The 20,783-nt window shown below is 47.6% G+C and overlaps 2 protein-coding genes and 2 non-coding genes across 4 annotated transcripts; 3 read left to right on the top strand and 1 right to left on the bottom strand.

The window, feature by feature from the left end:
* Positions 1-1,561: 1,561 nt before the first annotated feature.
* On the bottom strand, positions 1,562-10,456 carry PSPH (phosphoserine phosphatase). Its single transcript, XM_041423095.1, has 6 exons — positions 10,258-10,456; positions 5,777-5,935; positions 5,020-5,154; positions 3,433-3,578; positions 2,505-2,653; positions 1,562-1,748 (listed from the first exon to the last, which is right to left on the bottom strand). The coding sequence occupies exons 2-6, from the start codon at positions 5,914-5,916 to the stop codon at positions 1,638-1,640; spliced, it is 681 nt and encodes a 226-aa protein (XP_041279029.1). The 5' UTR covers positions 5,917-5,935; positions 10,258-10,456; the 3' UTR covers positions 1,562-1,637.
* A 4,215-nt stretch (positions 10,457-14,671) lies between these two features.
* On the top strand, positions 14,672-20,579 carry LOC121345836 (T-complex protein 1 subunit zeta). The gene is made up of 14 exons (XM_041423078.1): positions 14,672-14,857; positions 15,157-15,220; positions 15,570-15,704; positions 16,293-16,466; positions 16,612-16,715; positions 17,330-17,440; positions 17,903-18,062; positions 18,252-18,334; positions 18,668-18,764; positions 19,019-19,166; positions 19,402-19,535; positions 19,652-19,754; positions 20,028-20,100; positions 20,256-20,579. The coding sequence occupies exons 1-14, from the start codon at positions 14,724-14,726 to the stop codon at positions 20,326-20,328; spliced, it is 1,593 nt and encodes a 530-aa protein (XP_041279012.1). The 5' UTR covers positions 14,672-14,723; the 3' UTR covers positions 20,329-20,579.
* On the top strand, positions 16,038-16,169 carry LOC121345900. Its single transcript, XR_005954020.1, has one exon. It is a non-coding gene; the product is annotated as a small nucleolar RNA SNORA22 (small nucleolar RNA).
* LOC121345908 lies at positions 17,072-17,208 on the top strand. The gene has a single exon (XR_005954027.1). It is a non-coding gene; the product is annotated as a small nucleolar RNA SNORA15 (small nucleolar RNA).
* Positions 20,580-20,783: the final 204 nt, after the last annotated feature.

Here is a 20,783-nt window from a genome sequence, read left to right as displayed (position 1 = left end):
TACATGTCTGCCTGGCTCCTAAAACCATCCCAAGTTTGGTTCTGTTTTCTTTTAACCCTTCTACTTCTCTGCTATTTAAATGCTGTTGTAACTTCAAAACCATTTTTCAGCACCACTGAGAGCTGCAGCTCGGGGCTGTGGTGACTCCTCTGTCCCCCATTTCCTCCTCACAGAATGAACAGAACCAGAGTTTGCTTTTATTGTTGATGATGCTTTAACAATTGGACAGCAGCTGTCCTGTGGCACCTTGCTTTAATCATCATAAATTAAGGAAATTCAGTGCTAATTGTGAAAAGCAGTGATTATTATGTGAAATTCTGGAGGGTAGGGACATCACTTGTTTCTGTTTCACCCAGAAATACCTGATGGGGTGAAAGAGAATTGCCACACTTCAGTTTCTGGGAAAATACTGGGGCTCCTTGTAAGCACTTAGAAGATAAAAACCTCAGCAAATATTAAATGTTTTTTACATTAAATCATGTCATATTTACCCATCTTTCTCCTGTGTGTTGTGGGGATTGAAGGAAGGGGCAGGTGTGATGTATTTTGACACTGGTAAAGCTTTTCCCATCCTCACAGGTGAGAGTCTTACCAGTCAGGGAAATGAAAGTCCCACAATGTGAAAAACACTCAGGAGAGCTGTCAGCATTTCCCAGGTGTGTTCTCCTGGATCAGACACTAAAGAGACTCCTTTAAAACCAGGATCCATCAGCTGGAGCTCAGAGGAGCTCTCAGAACAGGCCAGGCTTAGCTCTGGCAGAGTTCAGGGGTGGCTGATCCACACTGGAGGCAGAGGAAGGACTGGAGTTTCCCAGAATTTCCTTTAAAGGTTGGTGAATTCACTCCCATCCTGTTACAGCTGGTGGGGCTGGGTTGGAAATGAATAAAACATTCCACAAACACTGGGGCCACTTCCCAAAATCAGCAGTTTGGAGTCTGGAATATTTTAATGAAGGATGGAACCACTCTGTCCCTCACCTGAGAATGTTTCTTGGCCAGGGATGAACACTGGATCTCAGATTTCCATGCAGCTCCTGTCCCAGACAGGTTGAGTAACTGATGTTGAGTAAAAGATGACACCACAGGTTCTCTGTGGCCATAATTTTAATGAAATCAGAGATATTAGGGATGTTTTCCACATGTTCACTGATTACCTGCTGCTGAGTTTCTGTGCAGTGAAAGGTACTATTCAAACTGCAGCCTGAATTACATTACATTATTATTATTATTATTATTATTGTTATTATTAATTAGGCAAAGTTCTTGTTTGTGGCCTTGTTCTTTTTTTGTCATCCAAAATCAGTAGAGGCATTACTGCTGAAACAACAGATGTGCAATATTGACCAGGAGATAATCCCTTAAGGTATTTTTAACTTTTTATTTTCTATGTTTGGTCTTCCCTTGGAAGTAAATAATTTATTCCTTCCACCATAGGAAAGCTTTATTAAAAGTTTTACCCATTTTCATTCCAACCTATTTGAGTAGCATGGTGCCTTTTGCCACATGAACCAGAGTGGAAGGTCCCCAACCCCCAGAATCATTAAAAACTCCAGCCCACGAGTTTGCAAACAAATAAATGTTTAATGGCATTGTATAATGGATTTACAGGTGTTAAATAGATTATTTTACAGGAGGATTTATCGCTCTTCCAGCTCCTTTAGCAGTTCATCAAAGTGGGTGATGTACCACTTTGCTTTCTCCTTTACTTGCTTTCTGACTACATTGCCTCCAAATCCAATGAAGCAATCCTGGAAAAACACAAGGAATGGGCACGTGGATTATTGCATGGAAGGAGTGGAGCTCTCAGTAATTAAATTTGCTTTTAAGACTGGATTTTAAAATCCCTGCCCTGTTTCCCTTAGCATGTTCATTTTTCAGATTTATTATCAATTAATTCTGCAGCATTTTGGTTATTGGGGCTTTTCTCAGTGCCTTGCAGCTTCCAGATAGTTCAGATGTGAGATGTTACTGAGAATCTGATGTAAATGTGATGCAATTCCATTCAAGAGCAGGTAAACATTGGCTCATGCACGAGCATCCCACAATTACCCCTCTCCTGTTTATCTTACCTCTGTTTGCCTCATCTCAGAGATACCAAAAGCAAACTTTAACCCTGTCCTCAATCATTAACCAGAGCAATCATCATTTCTCCATCTCACAAAACCCCCTGCAGTGAAAGTGCAGGGTTTAAAATTTCCACTGCAGCTTTTTTTTTGGGTTTTTTTTTTTTTTATTTTTTTTTTTTTTTTCTTTTTTTTTTTTTTTTTTTTTTTGCCTTGAGATGGGAAACATTCAACAAATCCTGAGCAGTTTTGGGGTATTGGGGGACTTTTGTGTGGGGAAAGGAGCTGAAAGGGAGATGGAATTAAAATCTCTCCCTGGGACACGAGCCTTTATAAAAGTTATCTTTCTGGTAATTTTTTTATTAAAGAATCCAAACCTCACTCTTCTTTTTCGCCCCAAGGATTTGCTCAGAAGGAATTCAGGATTTCTGTAATACTCACTCCAGGGGGGCAGGCTTCCATGTCTGTAGCTCCATCTCCAATCATAACCACTTTCTTGAAATGGAACTGTTCTTTCAGATGAGTGATAACCTTTCCTTTCCCCCCTGATTCAGCTGTTGGTTGTGTTTCATCAAATCCTGCATATTCTCCTAGAAAGCAATGAAAGGACAAGTTAGAAATACAGATATTTTCTGGTAAATGAAGGAAGATCTCTGCCTGTGCTCTTGACTTCAGTGCATGCAGTCCTGTAAAACTCACAGCACAGCATCCCAAATCAGTAATCCCAAGGTAAGTTTAAGACTGGGATTTCACCCAAGTCTTTCAAAGAAAAATAGAGACATTTTCAGAGTAAAACCAGAAACCTGTGTGGGCAGTGCTACCAATCCATTCCCAGCCACTCTGGTGTGAACATCCAAGAGCAGCACCCAGGATGCTGCAGAGACAGAGAATGAAACCCTGAGTAAGGAGCAACCTCAGCACCACTCTGGTGTGAACATCCAAGAGCAGCACCCAGGATGCTGCAGAGACAGAATGAAACCCTGAGTAAGGAACAACCTCAGCATCTACAGCTCTGCTGGGGCAGAGCTCCAAATCCAGAGCAGCTCTGCTCTAAAGCCCCTGAAAAGGAGGGTTGTGGGAGCAGCTCAGGTCATGGACTCTTTAACTTGAAGGAGAGGAGAAAATGAAACTCTGCTCTCAGCAGCTGTGGGGAGTTTTACCTTTGGCACAGCTTCCAATTAAAAAGTAACTGCAGCTCCATGCCTTACACTGAGCATGCCCTGAGCTGGTTTTTGGTAAGGTTTTGTAATTTTCCTCCATGGAATTAGCTGGATTGGTAACAGGGCAGGGCCTGCAGCCTGATATCTGAGAGCTGGAGCCAGCAAAGTGCCATCAACTAGCAGAGAGGGGAGGCTGCAAGGGCTCTCACCGTTGAAGTAAAACTTGAGCCTGTTGGCGAAGACGTTTGCTGTGGGGATGTTCAGCTGCAGGGCCACGTGTTCCACAATGCTCTGGAAGCCCCCCGAGACCAAGAACACCTGAACCCCTCGTTGGTGGAGCCTGCTCACCAGCTCCCTGAGGAGAGACAGCACAAAGGTCAGAGATCCTTCCTGAGCCAGGCTTTGTGCTACTCCAGCTTGGTTTGGGGGTGTGCTGCTTCCAGCTCCATCCATCTCTGCTGCCCAAAGCTTTTCCCTCTTTGTCTGTGCCCACACCTGGCTGGCAAGAGCTGGACAAAACCATCATTTCGTTCCTCAAAAACAAGCACTCCCTAAAACTGTCTTCTTTCCACTTTCACATTACTTCCCTTGAACAAGTAAGAGCAGATCCAGTTCAAATTTCGTTTCTGAAGTGAAACAATGGCAAGAAAATGAATCTGGAATGCAGCAAAAAGTAGTGGATGAGATAAAACCACTCATCCAAAATGCTAAGTGGGCCGAAAAGTGCAAAGTGCAAATGTTTTTAGCTCAGAGTTGGTTCACCAGATGATGGACATGGATGCCATCTTTAGAAGAGGGCACCAGCTACAGAAAAGGAACCAAAAAAAGAAGTTTGTGACCCCAGTTCATGCCAGCAGGACTTGAAGGCTGTGCAGAGTTCTGGGGATTTGGCTCTGGAGGCAGAAGATCAGCCTGCAGCAGGGGGAGCAGGGGTGGCAGGACCAGCAGAAACACTAAAGACTGAAAAGTAAAGCAGAGCCTTAAAGCAGGACAGAAAAGGAGGAAGAAAGGGAAGGACTGAAAAGGAGGAAGGCATGATCCTGAACAAGGAAACAATGTTCTCTTTGTAATTACCTCTAGCTGTCTTCTACAGAAAAAAAGATAAAACACAAGTAGAGGATCATCAAAAACTCTTTTTATATGCTAAAAATATTCCAGACTTGAAGCTGTGGTCAGATTTTGTAGTAAAGAAATTCTTTTGAATTGATAGAAACAGTTTGAATAGAGAAAAAAATCCCCAGAGCTTTTCAGTTTAAATAGTTCATGTTCATGTTCATTCCAGACTTCAGGATGAATGAATACACATATTTATGTGTGTTTGCTTCAATTTTAATGTTTTTAGAGACTTCAGAATGGGTAGCTCTGAGCAATGGATCCCCTAAACTGAGCCAGGGGTGTGACTGCACTGAGCAGAATCAGAGAGAGGGAACAGAGTTGCAGAATAGAGCAAATTTAGGGAGGTATTAAATCTCCTCCCAGTCCCATCACCCCTGAAATCTAGTGGTGGAACAGATTCTTTTCCATTCCCATTTAATCCTCAAGCCAGGATCTGAGCTTGGCAGCCAAGGTGCCAGTTAATATCTAAGAAACTTTTCTTTTTCCATGGATGCTTAACCCCTAGCCATGGAGTCAGGCTCCTGATCCAAGCTCTGTACACACCCAGCATGGAGATGGAGCAGGAAGGCAACACAAACCAGCTCTGTGGCCTTACAGCATCACTAATGACACAGAATTTGGGTTATTTATTCCATCTGCTTCCTGAATACTTGAAAAAAAAAATATTCAATTCTTCTTACCTTATTCCTGGAGTTAGCTGAGGTGGGTTGTCAGATATTAATTTCTGCACTTGTTCATAGGAGGGCCGGATGAGACCTAACCGTGCTGTGAGAGCTGCCTTGAATGTCACAGTGCCACCCATGGCTCTGCGGGTCCTGGGGACAGCCAAAATATCAAATCAGGGACATTTCACCAGCTGGGGCTTCTCCCAACAGCAGAGCATTAACGAGGAATGACAAGGAACCAGGCAACAGAGGTTATGCTGAACCCCAAAGATTGGTGGCTAGGAGATCTCCATGGATGGGAGAAGCAGTGGAGCAAAGGAAAATGGCTCCATTCCCTCTGTGATGCCATAGTGGGACTTTATTCCTGAGCTGAGTCTAACAGAGCTTTGGCTAAAAGCTTCAGCTTGTGCTGTTCCCCAGCCTCGGCCTCAGCAATGGGCTGGGAGTGCTGTCCCCTCTCCTCCATCTCATGGTAAGGTTTCCTCGTTCAGAACAGGCTTTGGTGGTGCTTAGTCAAGTTTAATGATGAGGGCTGCTCTTAGTCTACCAAAATTACCAATGGAGATTTAATTCCAGGAGAGTTTTGTTGGGCATCCTCACAATTCCCAAACCAAGCCACTTCATCCCGCATTAATTCCTCTTATTATCCCAGCCCCTTTACAAACTGTAACCATCTCCAGTGGAAGGAAATGCCTAAAGGACAAATCCACGCTCACAGATCAGTCAGCCACGGCTCACTCTGCCCTGTGAGAGCTCCCCCAGCCTTACTCACATCTCTGCCACGGCGTCCCCAACCCCGCAGAACTTGGCCAGCTCGTCGATGCCCTCCTCCCTGATGACCGTGCTGTCCACGTCGAAGCACACGGCGTCGGCGCTGCGGAAGATCTCCTTCAGCTCCATCAGGGAGGCCATCCTTTTGGGAGCCTTCTTACTGTGAGGGGACAAGATGAAGTCTTTCTCTGAGTGGGAGTAGTGCACTGTTTCCTGAGCCATTGGTGCTGCTGCTCTGGCGCGGGCGAGAAGGGCCGAGCGCAGGCGGCTCAGGGCTTTTATCACGGGGGTGATGGTGGTGGAGGTCTGCCCCAGCTGCTGATTTGCTCCCGCCTGTTGCTGCCTACTGATGGTCACCTCGTGCTCCAGGTGGGCCGTGGAGCCCTGGGCTGCTGCTGATTTGTTCCCTGCTGCCTCAGCCCATTCGCGGGTTCAAGGTTGTAATCCTTGGCATTGCCTGAGGCACCAGGCTGCCAAGAGCTGCGTGGGATTGCAGGGCTCTGGTTCATCTCAGGGGGGTCTTGGTTTCTCATCTCTCCAAGGCTGGGGTGTCACAGCAGTTGCTGCAGGACACCCAGGCCCTAAGGATCGTTGCAAACTACCCTAAACCTATCAATGAGTGGCTGTCCCTAAATCAGGAAGGCTTAGATCCTGTCCTACATCCTCATTAATAAAAGATTGGACCATTAACATTGGGGATTAGCCTTTTATAAACCCATCAAACACTTGGCTTTTGAGAACTTCACTCAACCCATCAAGACATCACATTTTCCATAACAGTCCCTGACAAAAGTTTATTTTCTACCCTTTTAGATGACAAGTTTCTTTTCTACCCCTTTAGATGACAAAAGTTTCTTTTCTACCCTTTTAGATCTGTCCACTTCAATATCTTGAGCACTTCTGCAGATTAGAAGCTTAAGGACTTAAGTATCTTCTTAGTCATTCCTACTCTGCTTGTGCTTCATCCTTTCATAGGGGAATCAATTCAGTGTGGATTTTACTGTTTACTAATCTATAATTAAATACAAACAACACCTGCCTATTTATCTCACTTCTCAGATTTTTGTAGAAGTTTTTGTTTCTTCCAATCTCTCAGACATCTCTCAGGACATGTCTTGTATGATTGATCTGGGTTGATGTTCTTTTCCTGGGATAGGGGAAAGACACCATCAAACAGCACATTCTTAAGAATTATGGATGTCTTTATAACCTTTCATCTTTTGTTTTCCTCTCACCAATGGTCAAAGCAGGAACAGAACCTTTGCGTTTATTCCCAGGAGTGATGAATATTGGAATACACAAAAAGTTTTGTGAAAAATTCCCATCATCACTACAAATGTAAAGAACACACCTCTCTTATGTACTCCTGTGCATGGAATAAAAGAGAATGCCCCAAAAGAGATTGTTGGGAGGTGGAAATCTGTCTAAAGGAACCACCCAGCCTGAGTGGTGGAACCTGTTGTGAACAGCCAGGAGCTGTGTCTGCACGAGAGATCCCGCCTGGCAGGCAGGAGGTGTCAATGAGCAAGGGACAGAGACAAACAAGTGACAGGAGAGGCACAGGCAGCCCTCAGACAGGACATTTTGTGGGGTTTATTCTGCTGCCTTTGAGGGGAGTGGTGGCACTAGAGGAGGTATCCCAGAAAAGGGCTTTTACAGAGCCCCTCTGAAGTGCAGTTTGGCTCAACCCTGCCCTTGGTGCATGGACACACCACAAAACTCCAGCCCGGCCTCAGGATCATGGCTAAAGGATTATTTGCTGCAGGCCATGCGGGGTTTTATTTTTCCTACAAAGACTGCACTGGACATGTAAGAGAAACAGTTCTCAGCCATCAGCACAGCATATAAAAGCAAAGTGACCATCAGAACTTCCCTCTGCCAGCACGCAGCTCTGAGGTAAGGCTCGGTGGCCAGAGGCCAGTTCTGAGGTCAGGCTTGGCACTGGCTGGGCAGGTGCCACGTGAATTGCACGTTTGTTTTGGCCTTGACTCGCCCGGGCTGCAGAGCCCTGGTTGTGTTTGCAGTGAAACCTCCCAGATTTCCAGGCAGCAGGGCCGTGCCTCCAGGGCAGCTGTGACATTGGCGTCACCGTGTCCCAGCCCTGCTGATGCAAAGCCACCATTGCCACACCTGGGGCTGCTCTGCAACCCTGGCACAGCGTGAGGCAATGGCACTGTGGGGACACTGCTCTGTGACGTGACTGCTGGGGGACAAGCTGCAGTTTGGGTCTGGATGCACGGCTTTAATCTGCCCCAGAAAAATGTTATCTCTCCAAAGGTGTGCAGGGAGTGATGAAATGTTCACGTTTCTTTCTCTCTGATGTCCACATTTCCCGTGCTGCTTTCCCTGCTGGATGGGCTGGCAATGATGGCATGAAAGCTGTGCTGGACTTGGCACTTTGATGGACAGATAAAGAAGAATTATTGTGGAGTTGGAATTAACCCTGTCCTCTCTTTATTCCTCTTTGAAAATAGTTTCAAGCTGTAGTTTATGTTGTCTAAAAATGACAAATTGGAAGGGAAGAATTGCAAAAATCATCAGTGGCACATCAGAGCAAAAAGAATTGAAGCTGTGTAAAACCCTTCCATGGACAAATACCAGCTGCAGTCAGGGAAAAGCAATTTTGTATTCCAGAGTGATCCAGGCCTGTATAAGTGGAAGAGGTTAATTACTCCAAAATACAGAGCATCTGATTGCTTTCAGGTGTAAATGTTTTAATGAGGTGGGAAGAAAAAAGAAATTCCCACAAAATAATGGGTTCTGTTTCCATATGAAAAACACTGATAGAGAATCTCTGATCTTCCTACCACTGAACTGCAGGTAGGTAATCAATTCCTAACCTGAAAAGCACCCAAGCAGCAACATTTCAACAGGTCCTATATATTTTATGATATAAAATACCATGGGGAAAAGCTGGAAAGAAGAATATGGGGAAGAGAAGAACAATGGGCAAAGAAGTGGCTAAAGAAGACAAAAAAGTGTGAGAGAGAGAGGTAGGGTGAAATTTGAGATAAAGATGGAGAAAAAAGAAAATTACAAGAGAAAATGGGAATTTCCATGAGATCTCCTTGCCTCCAGACTATGAAGTGTTTCATTAGGCTGTTAAAAAAAAAAAAAAAAAAAAAAAAAAAAAGACATTTTCACAAGAAATAATTCTCTTTCATAATAGACAGGGTGGAGTCACAAACAGGGGAATTATGTAAGAGCACATGGGAAAGGAAAACAACTGAAATCCTCTCCGTTTGCTGTCCCTTCAAAGAAGGGCACTTGCCTCACAGGGAAAAAGTGCCCCATCCTCTGTACCCACATGTAATGCAAAGGGAAGCAGTAAGTGGTGCTCAGAACTGCAGGTGTTCTGATGAGATCTCAAACCCCTCATTGTGGCTACACCTCCCTTGTTGTCATATTTCAGCTTTCAGAAGTGCTGCCACGCTGCTACTTTGCATGACAATCCCATTTATTGCTGTTAAAAATGAAGATTAAGTGAATCTTAATGAAATATTACCCAGCACTCAGGAATATCCTTGTTTGCAAACAATTTCTGATTCACTTCCCCACTTAACATTGTATTGAACAGTAACAGAAGTTCAACCACATTAAACTGTTTCTCTTGCCTTGAAGGGAAACTGCTGCTCAGAGCAAAGGATTTGGAGAAAATAGTTCTTGAAAGTTTTTTTCAGGACCTTTTCCTCCTCCAGCTTCTAAGAACATTCCCAGGAGTGTTTCCATGGTATGAGTTTAAACAAACCATTTAATCCCATTGTTTCCAGCCCTGTGTCTGTAAAATTGGAATAATACAGTGGCACAGCTTTTCTGTGCTGAGCTTTCATCCTCAGAATTAGCAACGTCTTGAAAGCTTTAGAGGAAAGCTGATACATTTAAGCAGATTAGTTATATTTAAGCAAATTGTGTTTGTGTTTTATATAAATTTTAGAAGTTCGACCCATCCACACATAACTTTCTGTGGTTTGCAGGGTGAGAATAGGAAGATTCAGTTCTTAATCTCCTGGGTTTTTCTTCATTTTTTTAAGGTTTTTGTTAAACCTCCTGGGTTTTCTATTTCCTTTTAGGTTTTGCTTTCACCTCCTGCTCACTTTGTAAAGGCAGTGGCGAGTCAAGAGACGAGCTGCTCGCAGCTCCACACGATTATCTGCACAGCAGTGCCTCACAGCGAACTCATTTAAGCACCTCGCGAAAAGCAGGTGAAAAAGGGCAGAAAGAACCTGTTGGATGTTGACATCCACCTCCCAACTCTCCAATCCCCTCTCGCCTGCCCTGCCAAAATGCCGCTGCTCCCCCCGTGCCCGATTGCATCATTCATTCACGCTGCTCTTATAAACCAGCCACCGGGCAGCCGAGCAGCACAGGCACAAGAACCTCCTCATTTTCCCTCGCTGGAAAAACCCCCCTTGTGTTACGGATCTGCGAGCCAAACTCCAACCCCTTCCGAGCTGCGGGAAAAGCGCGATGCCGGGCACTTACAGAGCGGAGCTGGCCGCGGCCGCTGCTGCCGGCGCCGGGAAGCTGCGGGAGCGCGGCAGGGAGGGACCAGCCGAGCCCGTCAGCGCCACGGGCCCCGCGCACGGGCTGCGCTGGACCGCAGCCGCATTTTGCCGCTCGGCCCCCGCGAAAGCGCTGAGTCAGCCGGCCCCGGGGGTTTGTTTGAGGTGCTCGCACACATGGGAGCGGAGCAGGGCAGCCGAGGCGGCGGAGGTGTGACCGCCCCGGGGCAGGGGAGGAGCCGGGCCGGGAGCGGCGGGCGCGGGGCTCGCTCGGCCCTGCCGGGCACCGCGGGGAGACGGGCAGCTCCGGTCTGCTGCGATCGGGAGTTTGTCCTGGCTCAGACAGCGAGGCAGGGAGGCTGTTTTGGGGAGAGAAGGGAGATTTGTGAGCTGAGATCACAGAATCACCGGGTTGGAAGAGAACCTTTAAGGTCGTCGAGTCCATCCCAGCCCCAACGCCTCAACTCAACCCAGTGCCACATCCAGGCTTTGTTAAACACACCAGGGATGGGGGCTCCACCACCTCCCTGGGCAGGCCATTCCAGAACTTTATCACTCTTTCTGTAAAAAAACTTTTTCCTGACATCCAACCCAGATTTTCCTTGGCACAGCTTAAGACTGTGTCCTCTGGTTCTGTCGGTGCTGCCTGGAAAAAGAGCCCAGCCCCAGCTGAGCACAGCCACCTTTCAGGAATTTAAGATTGCAGTATCTCCTGTTGGCTTAAGCTGTTAGTGCATCCCTGAGCGAAGCCACACACACAAATCCCATCCAAAGCTGGCAAAAGCTGGGCAGCAAAGGGAAAAGGCGTGAGAAAAGGCTCTGTGCTGTTTCCCCAAAAGCTGTGGAAAAATTGCCAAAACTGCCCATGCTTGTGCTTTGGCATCCCAGGGAAGAGCTTCCCTCGCTCACTGCCGTGGGTTGGAAAATGGGACAGTGCCAGCCCAGGAGTTGTTTGGTTCAAGGTCAAGAAAAGCTGATTTAGCTGATTTAGCTGCTTTTGCCCACTTGTGCCAGGAGTCCTGTGACTGCTGCCCGTGTGTTCTGCACCGCTGGATGCTCCAGTCACACTCTGTGCATGACCTCTTCTGCCATCCTGGCACTGTCACCCCTCAAAATTCCATTTATTAATTAAATCCCAGCACCTTTCGTGCCCCTCCTCCTCCCTTTATGTTTTTCCAGAATTTCTCAGTACATGACAGGATCATCTCTCAGGAACTTCTGGAGTCAGGAAAAGATGGGAGCAAGCTCCTGAGCTGCCAAACTGGTGCCAGGGATCAGCAGCCCCGTGCTGTTTGTCAGCTTTATCGTGGCAGGACAGGATGTTGTTTAAAGCAGATTTAGAAATCATTTCTGTGAATAAGGTTAAAGGAAAACCCATCTTGATAAAGATGAAAGAAAATGGCTTTTACTGAGAATCTCAGAGGGGTTTTTGCCAAGATAAGCAGTGTCTGGCTTGACTAAGAGAATTGCTGCTGAATATTTCATGAAGGATATTGCCTTTATTTGGCTTAGTTTAATGGACATGTTAGCTTTAATTTAGTTAAATATTTTGATTCTAACCTGGTGTAATCCATTGAATTCATAGGGCAATTTAAGTCTGGTAAGCATTTGCCCTTTATTTTTATTACACATAAAAAACAAATAGAACAATTCTACAGCTAAGACTGAAAAAAAAAAAAGGAAAAAAAGCTTGTCTTGATGGCTGAAAAATGCTGCAAAATGGGATTTTAATGTGAAGATGCTCATGAGAAATGTTACTATAACACAAAATAACTATCCTGAGGAATGTGAACCAGCAAAGAAACACAGAGAGCTCTGCCTGGGAGCTGCAGGAGGATGCTCAGGATTGAAAATACAAACTTGATCCAAGCACAGCACCCAACTCTTGTACTACAGAACCTCTCCATTTGTACAAAAACAGCAGAAACCACCTGCATGGGGGATTAAGATGTCTTTGAAAACAGCTTTTCCCTTTTTCTCCCCTCTTCTCCTAAAAAAAACCCACCTCAAAATTAAATTTTCCCTTTACTTTCCAGCAGAAATAATTCCTCTCACAAACCTGAACCTGGCCCACATCACTGCCAGCCCCACAGGTGTTTTAGGATGGGCAATTCCTGCCTTTCCGTAGGCATCAGCAAGGAAAACATAAAATAGAACAAGCCTGCTGGGATGGCTTTGACAAGGCTGCCCTCTGCTGAGAACAGCCCTGAGAGGAACAGGCAAAAAAAAAAAAAAAAATCAGAGAAGTAAAGGCAACAAAATATTTGATCTGGGAGTTCCAGAATCCAGGGCAGAGCTGGGGATCTGGGTGTTTTAACTGGACATTGCATCTCAGATATTTGCACAGCAGCCTCTTGGGCCAGGTTTGGTGGTTTGTTTTGTTATGGTTTCAGCATCCCAATGAAGTGCAGGCAGCATTTTAACAGAGTTCCAGAGCCAATATTGAAAATGCAAGTGTGAATCCCTGCGTTTTGCAATGTTTAATGTTTATTTCTAATGATTGCAATCACAGAGGAGAAAGCCCAGCCACTCCCCTGGACTCAACGTCAAAATATTTCACAAGACGCTGCTCAACAAAAGGGCTCCAAACCTTGGTAGGATGTCCAAACGCCACCTAAAATGTTAAAAAAACAGAATCCCCAGGAGTTCAGCAGCTGTCCCTTCCAGGGAGACAGACAGGCCACACATGGGAGTCCTCCTCTTGTGCACAGCGTGGCATTTTGCCCAGAAACCTGAGATCCTCACCCAAAGCAGGTGCCACAGCCTGCAGCCAAACCCAGCCACGCTGCCCTGACACTTGACACTGACTTTTCCCATCAAGCTCCCCCAAAACTCCTGAGCAGCAAAACTGGACCCAACAGCAGGCTCAGACTTTACTCCTGGAGCTGGTGTGGAAATACATCCAGCTCACTGCATGGCTGAAGCAACCCAGGGCTGCATCCAGAGCTCCCTGCTGCAAAAAGTGGGGTGGAGAGGGAGGGATTTTATAGAATCCATAGGTTTGGTTGGAAGGCAGCTTAAAGAGCATCTTGTTTCAGCTCTCTGCCATGGGCAGGAATGCTTTCCACTGTCCCAGGCTGCTCCAAGCCCTGTCCAAGCTGGCCTTGGACACTTCCAGCTTCTCTGGTCATCTTCACGCCTGGTGGGAGAGTGCTGGGGAAGGGTCTCTGCCTTCCCTGCACCAAATACGGACAAAATCCTGGCCTCGGGGCCAGTTGTGCCTGTGCTCAGCACCTCTGGAGCAGCTGGGCTGCAGAGCACTGGAACTCCCTGGGGATTATCGAGCTGGCCTTGGACACTTCCAGCTTCTCTGGTCATCTTCACGCCTGGTGGGAGAGTGCTGGGGAAGGGTCTCTGCCTTCCCTGCACCAAATACGGACAAAATCCTGGCCTCGGGGCCAGTTGTGCCTGTGCTCAGCACCCTCTGGAGCAGCTGGGCTGCAGAGCACTGGAACTCTCTGGGGATTATCGGGGCCGGGCAGTGCCTCACGCTACACTTGGGATAAGAAGAGGTTGTGTCACACCCGGTGCTGCCGTGTGCTCCAGCGGGTGTTGGACGGTACAAGATGGAGCTTCAAATTTGGGATTCAAACCTGGCGCAATCGGTGAGGGACCACGGCAGGAGCTTCTCCTCCAGCTCCTCCCCAGGGAAACTCACTCGTCCCTTCCTTTCAGAGTCCAAAGACAAAAATATTTGTGTCTCCAGGAGTGAGCCCTGACAGGCCACTTAGGGAAAACGTTTCGGCACCCACCGAGGTTGGCTTGGCAATATTTCTGGTCTTATTCTACGCAGAAACCTCTGCATGGACCACCCCCGTCCTTCGAACCCCCGGGAGGGAGTCAGTCCAGGAAAGCGCCGGGCAGAGGGTGGGCACTGGGGGCTGTGGAGGCGCCGGCGCCCCACACATCAGCTTGTGTGTTATAAAACGAGTTTTCATTAACCTCAATACCGAATTTAACCAAAAACCACTGATTATTAATCCAGTCTACTTAACGATGGGTCTAATGTGAAATCACCGGGTTTAATTATTTATTCTGGCGGTGCTGCGGAGTTGCTGGGGCCGTCCGTGACAGGACAGAGCAGATTAAGCACTGACCATCCCCGCCCGCTCACACACCACCCTCACCCGCCCCGCGCTCCCCTCACAGCCCGCTCTGAGGGCAGCGCCGCGCCCGCGCCTCAGCGGCGGGGAGGGGGCGGGACTAGGCGGATCGACAGGCGCCTCAACCAATGGAAGCGCGGCTAGCGCGCCAGCACACCAATGAGAAGCGGGACGCCTCAGCGGCGGGAGCTCCCGAGATGAGCGACAGGCATATTAACCAATAAAAATGCGGCGGCGCTCCGCCGGGCCAATGGGCGAGCCCGGAGTGTTCTAGAAGGGGCGGGCGGGAGGCGGGGCCGAGGTGCCCCGCCCCGCCCGGCGCGGCCCAGAGCGGAGCGCAGTCATGGCGGTGAAGGCGCTCAACCCCAAGGCCGAGGTGGCCCGTGCCCAGGCCGCGCTGGCCGTCAACATCAGCGCGGCTCGCGGGCTGCAGGACGTGCTGAGGACCAACCTGGGGCCCAAGGGCACCATGAAGATGTGAGGGAGCCCCCGCGCCTCTCGCCGCGGGTGGGGTTGGGGGGGAGCGCGGCCTGAGGGGAGGCGTGAGGGGAAGCGGCGGGGGCCGGGATGCGCGGAGGGGAACAAAGGCGGGAGGGGTGAGAGGCTGAGGGATGGAGGGATGGGGAGGGAGCGGTGCGGCCCCGCACGTGTTTTGGGGCCGGATGGATGGATGGATGGATGGATGGATGGATGGATGGATGGATGGGGAAGGAGCGGCGCGGCCTCACACGTGTGTTGGGCCCGGGGCGCTGCTCACCCGCCCGTGCCGCCCGCAGGCTCGTGTCGGGCTCCGGAGACATCAAGCTGACCAAAGATGGCAACGTGCTGCTGCAGGAAATGGTGAGCTGGGGCTGGACCTCGCAGCGGGTTTAGGGAGGGACGAGCGCCTTTGGGTGAGGGGGAATCGCGTCCCCCCTGGCCCGGCCACCCTTATCCCGTGGAGCAAAATGGGCCTTGGGAGGAGGGTAAAGAAATAGGTGCAGGTTAAGGCAATACTGTAAAGAAAATAATGTTAAAAGTATAAACGGCACCAGGAGAATGAGTAAAATCATCAGCCAAAGGACTAGCAAACCAATTAGGATAAACCATTAGAACATCACCTTCAGTTCTTTCTTAGCCGATCTCGGATTTTTGTTTGCTGTACCACCCAGGTGAAACTTAACTGCTTAGCTTCTTATTTTTTTTCTAGCAAATCCAACACCCCACGGCCTCCTTGATAGCAAAAGTAGCAACAGCACAAGATGACATCACTGGAGATGGCACCACCTCGAATGTCCTCATCATTGGAGAGCTGCTAAAGCAGGCAGATCTTTACATTTCTGAGGTGTGTATGCAGTGTTTCATTTGTAGGTGAGCAAGTTAAAACCTTCAGTGGGACCCCTCAGTGGGGTTTTTTTGTTAAATGTTTAACAGGAGTGGATCATAAACACATTGTGGATCATAAACACATTGTTCTGCTTAAAATGAGAGGTTGTAAAAAGGGGGTGAAAGCTAGAGGAGAGGACTTAAACCCTGTTCAAAATCAAACCCACTTATTGTGGATACTGTAGCTTTTAAGGTTTTGTGTGATACCTGCTGTTACTTTGTTTTGTGTGAGTCAAAACACTTCTGGAGTGTTGGAAAGGAGCTCCTCCCTGAGGGCAGGTAAACGTGGCTATTGCACAGCAAACACCCAAGTGTGCTTTGTAGTTCCCTTGGTTTGAGTTCTGTGCTAAATTAATCTGTACTTTTCCTCTGCATTGGAAGGATTTGCATTCCTTTTATATGTATTCAGAAGGACAGAACACATGGCCTGGGTAGCATATTCCCTGTGTTTTGCCATTCCTTGGAATGCTGAAACCACAGGTTCTGTTGGTGGAAGAAGAACCGTCTTGCCTTCCATTGTGCAATGATCTCTCTTCCCTTGCCTCAGGGTTTGCACCCTAGAATAGTAGCAGAAGGATTTGAGATTGCCAAGGAAAAAGCACTTGAGGTTTTGGAGCAGGTCAAAGTGTCCAAGGAGATGGACAGGGAGACCCTCATCGATGTTGCCAGGACATCCCTCAGGACTAAAGTCCACGCTGAGCTTGCTGACATCCTGACAGAGGTGAGTGTCCCAGCCACCTCTGCCTCTGTGTGGAGAGATCCAGCTCTGAAAGCGCTGGGACTGTAATTGGAAGTGTGCAAGATGTGAGCTTGCACTTTGGGAGGCTGATGGTCATTCTGGGGTGTTTCCCTCCCCTGTGTTGCAGGCTGTGGTAGATTCTGTCCTGACAGTCAGGAAACCAGGGGAGCCCATTGACCTGTACATGGTGGAGATCATGGAGATGAAGCACAAATCAGAGACAGACACAGCGTAAGTCAGGAGCATCCTTGGGCTTCAGTGTCGTGGGGCCATGAGCTTTGAGGAGCCTGGGGGGTTTTGGTTTCTCTTTAGGGTGTCCTAAAGCTACCACTGGCAGAGGTAAAATACAGATTGAACCCATAAATATCTTGGCAGAAGTTTCTCACTCACTGAATTGATTCCTTGATGAAATTATCAAATAGCAAAGAGCAACACTGGCTTAACAATATTGTATAAATACTCTTTTTTTTTAGTGTCTGTGGCTTGATGATGCTTTAGGTTTGCTTTGGTTAAATACAAAGCAGCATTTGATAAATGGAAACTGGGTTGTGGTTTGGATATTCCACAGGATTTCCATTTCCCTCAGTGCATGGATGAATTCTGCACAGCATTCCTCAGTAGCTGGTGCAGTCAGACACCATGCCAGAGCAAATTCCTTTTTTTCCACCGTGCCTGGTGTGCTTTTTTGTGGGAATGAGCATGCCCTTGGAAGGGGAACACATCACCCTTGCTCAGTGCCAGCACGAGTGCCCAGGCAGTGTGGCTTGGAGCAGTTCCACTCTCTGCACTCCATGAAATCCTGTGTTTGTGTCCATGGACACCCAGAATGGTTTTTAATCTTGCAGGCTCATCAGGGGGCTGGTGCTGGATCATGGAGCTCGCCACCCTGACATGAAGAAACGAGTGGAAGATGCTTTTATTCTTACCTGCAATGTGTCTCTGGAGTATGAGAAAACGTGAGTACACAGCAAGTGCTCATGTCCTGAGGACTTTTATTTAAAGTGTGCTTAAACACCAGCCAAGACTGAAGGGGAAAAGTGATGGCCCTTCTGCAGCTCTTTGGGGAGAGGTGAACAAATCACTGTGAGAGGCAGAGCTTCACAGTGGTTTTTGTTTTGTTATGTGATCACAGAAAGGTTGGAAGTCCTTTCTTTCTTGGCCACAATTTGATATTCTAGGGCAAACACATCAATACACTTCAGAGTTCTCTCAGTTTCAAGTGTCTGCCTTAATTTTTGAAGTGGAGAAGCTCTGAAGCAGAGAGCAGGAACAGCAGTGTGAGTTGGAGGGGCTGGTTTGTTCTGGGTTGATCTCTTTAGAGTGTTACTGAAAGGCTCATTCATTATGCTCAAGTTTATTTCTACAGCAGAGAGGAAGTTTTCTCACTGCTTTTTTGTGGGAATTTTTTTCCCCTTCAGAGAGGTGAGCTCTGGATTCTTCTACAAAAGTGCTGAGGAGAGGGAGAAGTTGGTGAAAGCAGAAAGAAAGTTCATTGAAGACAGAGTCAACAAAATCATAGAGTTGAAAAGAAAAGTCTGTGGCGACTCAGACAAAGGATTTGTTGTGATCAACCAGAAGGTGAGATGAAGAGAATAACTAAAAATTATTTGAAATGCCAGAATTAGCTGAATTTAGGCTGATACTTCTGAATATAATGTACAGTTCCTACATGAGATCTTTGAGCTTAAGGAAGATCTTGTAAGTGTCAGAGTGAGAGGAGGTGGTTTTAGCTTTGTCCTTATGCTGATGGTCACTTTCTGTTTGCAGGGAATTGACCCCTTTTCCTTGGATGCCCTTGCTAAAGAAGGAATAGTTGCTTTGAGGAGAGCTAAAAGGAGGAACATGGAAAGGTCAGTTTTGGGGAGAGGAGAGGATACAATAACCTGCTCCTCCAAACTGAGACAGTCAGTCAAGTCTGGCTTAAATCCATCTTTAAAGGCTTGACTAAAAATTCCACTTCAATCTGTGCAGCTCTTCTGGTGTAACTCAGGGCAGTTTGAGCTCTCAGGATGCTTTAAATGCAGACACCTGCAGAAGAGCCTTAATTCTACAAGTTAGTTTTTTAAAGAGCTCTTCCATGAACAAAACCAAATTGTTGCAAGCCTAGGGTCTGCAGGCTGAAATACTGCAGTGATTTTGGGTTTTATTGAACATAAAGCTGAGTTCTGCCTGTTCTCTGTCAGACTGACCCTGGCCTGTGGTGGCACTGCCATGAATTCTGTGGAGGATCTCACTCCTGACTGCCTGGGACACGCAGGGCTTGTCTACGAGTACACCCTGGTGAGTGACCAAGTGTTGGAAAGGTAAAGCTGGAGTACTGAAATAAAATACATTAAATCCACTTGGATGTGAGCATCTGCCTGGATGTTTGCTCCTGTCATAGACTGAGAAAACAGAAATAGAGTTCTGCTGCTTCTCATCACTTCTTGAAGTGCTGTCAGTACAGAATCCAGCCTGAAAGCACCCGGTTTGTTACTTTGTGTCCACGTTGCCGAGGCAGGTGGCTGACAGGCAAACCTGACTGTTTTCCACAGGGGGAGGAGAAGTACACCTTCATTGAGAAGTGTGAGAACCCCCGCTCGGTGACCCTGCTCATCAGGGGCCCCAACAAGCACACGCTGACCCAGATCAAGGATGCAGTGAGGGATGGGCTGCGCGCTGTGAAAAATGCCATTGAGGATGGTGAGTGCCCTCCCTGTTCATCATCATATGGATCTATAGAAACTCATCCTCAAATTAGGGAATTATGTATCAGCTCCCTTGGTTCCTGCTCCAGTCCAAGCCTGAGCTCAGGGAGAGGTGATTTTATAGTTCTGTGTTGATTGCTCACCTGTTCAGGTGCAGGATTTGGAGGGAAGAGCTCAGACTGCACTAGAAATGAGCTGTTTTAACTGAAAGAGGTGCTTTTCCCTTGCAGGATGTGTGGTGCCAGGGGCAGGGGCACTGGAGGTGGCAGTAGCCAATGCTCTTGTGAAACACAAGCCCAGTGTGAAAGGAAGAGCCCAGCTCGGAGTCCAGGCTTTTGCTGATGCTCTGCTCATCATCCCCAAGGTAAAAGGAGTTCCTGGGTGATAAAGTGGCTTTAAAGCACACACAGACTCAGTGCTTTTTTGCTGGAGGGCTCTGTAATCACGAAAATGAAACCAATCCCTGTTTTTCTGTGCCAGGTGCTTGCTCAGAACTCAGGATATGATCCCCAGGAGACGCTGGTGAAGGTCCAGGCAGAGCACATGGAGTCGGGGCAGCTCACTGGGGTTGATCTCAACACTGGTAAGGATCCCCTCAGCCACAGGCTGATGCTCCAGTAAGAACCTGGCTCAGCTCTGAAGCACAAAGTGCTCTGAGTGCAGAAAGTTTTGTCTTTATTGATAAAAAGCTGCACAGAAGCCTTGGCAGCCAGGCTGCTGTAGTTCAGTGTGTGCTGATTGGAGGTTTTTAGAGGATAAGGCACACTGTTGGATACAGTGAGTGATACCAGATGTCAGCCAGCAGAAAGTCTCTGTGTGAACTGGTTTTTTTACAGGCTCTTCACTTCTGTTGCAGGGGAGCCAATGGTGGCTGCAGCAGCTGGAATCTGGGATAATTACAATGTCAAAAAGCAGCTGCTTCATTCATGGTAAGGCTGGCAGGATTTCACTTGTAACATTACTCTGTGTGTGTTCAGGGGATGTGAAACTGGGGATTCCATGTACAGGAAGATGTCTTGAAACACAAAATGAAGCTGAGTTTGGCAATTGTAACAATATTTCTTTGCTGTTTCCCTGTTTCCAGCACGGTGATTGCCAGCAACATTCTCCTGGTGGATGAAATCATGAGAGCTGGGATGTCCTCCCTGAAGGGCTGAGCTGGAGCTGCTCCCTGTGGAATTTCTCCAAGGAATCCACCCCAGGGCCCTGTCCTTGGCTGTGGTGGATGTCCCAGCACCAGAAGTCACTCTGCCATGAGGGGCAGCCCCTTTGGTACCCAGGCCACTCAAAATCTCAGCAACTCGATCAAAGATTTGGCTCTAAAAAGGAGTTATTTATTTTTGATTTCACTGAACTGTGTGGCTGCAGTTGCTTTCCATTTTTACCCAATAAACTGTTCTGTTCTGTGCTTTGGGTGTCTGTTCTTTAACCTCCACCCCCTCTGGAGCATTCTGCAGTGGGGCTGCTTTCCTGAGTCCTACTCTTGGCCATTTTGTGAAGTTACTACTCAAGACTTCTGTGAAATTATTGCTACTACTTCTCTGGGAACAGGGTGGGAGCAGGCCTGGAATGTGTTTAGTAAATCCTAAAAAAAAAAGCTGGATTAAGGCAG

Source organism: Onychostruthus taczanowskii, unplaced genomic scaffold (assembly GCF_017590055.1).
Source record: "Onychostruthus taczanowskii isolate IOZ18803 unplaced genomic scaffold, ASM1759005v1 scaffold75, whole genome shotgun sequence".
NCBI lineage: Eukaryota > Metazoa > Chordata > Aves > Passeriformes > Passeridae > Onychostruthus > Onychostruthus taczanowskii.
This window is presented reverse-complemented; position numbering and strand designations above follow the sequence as displayed.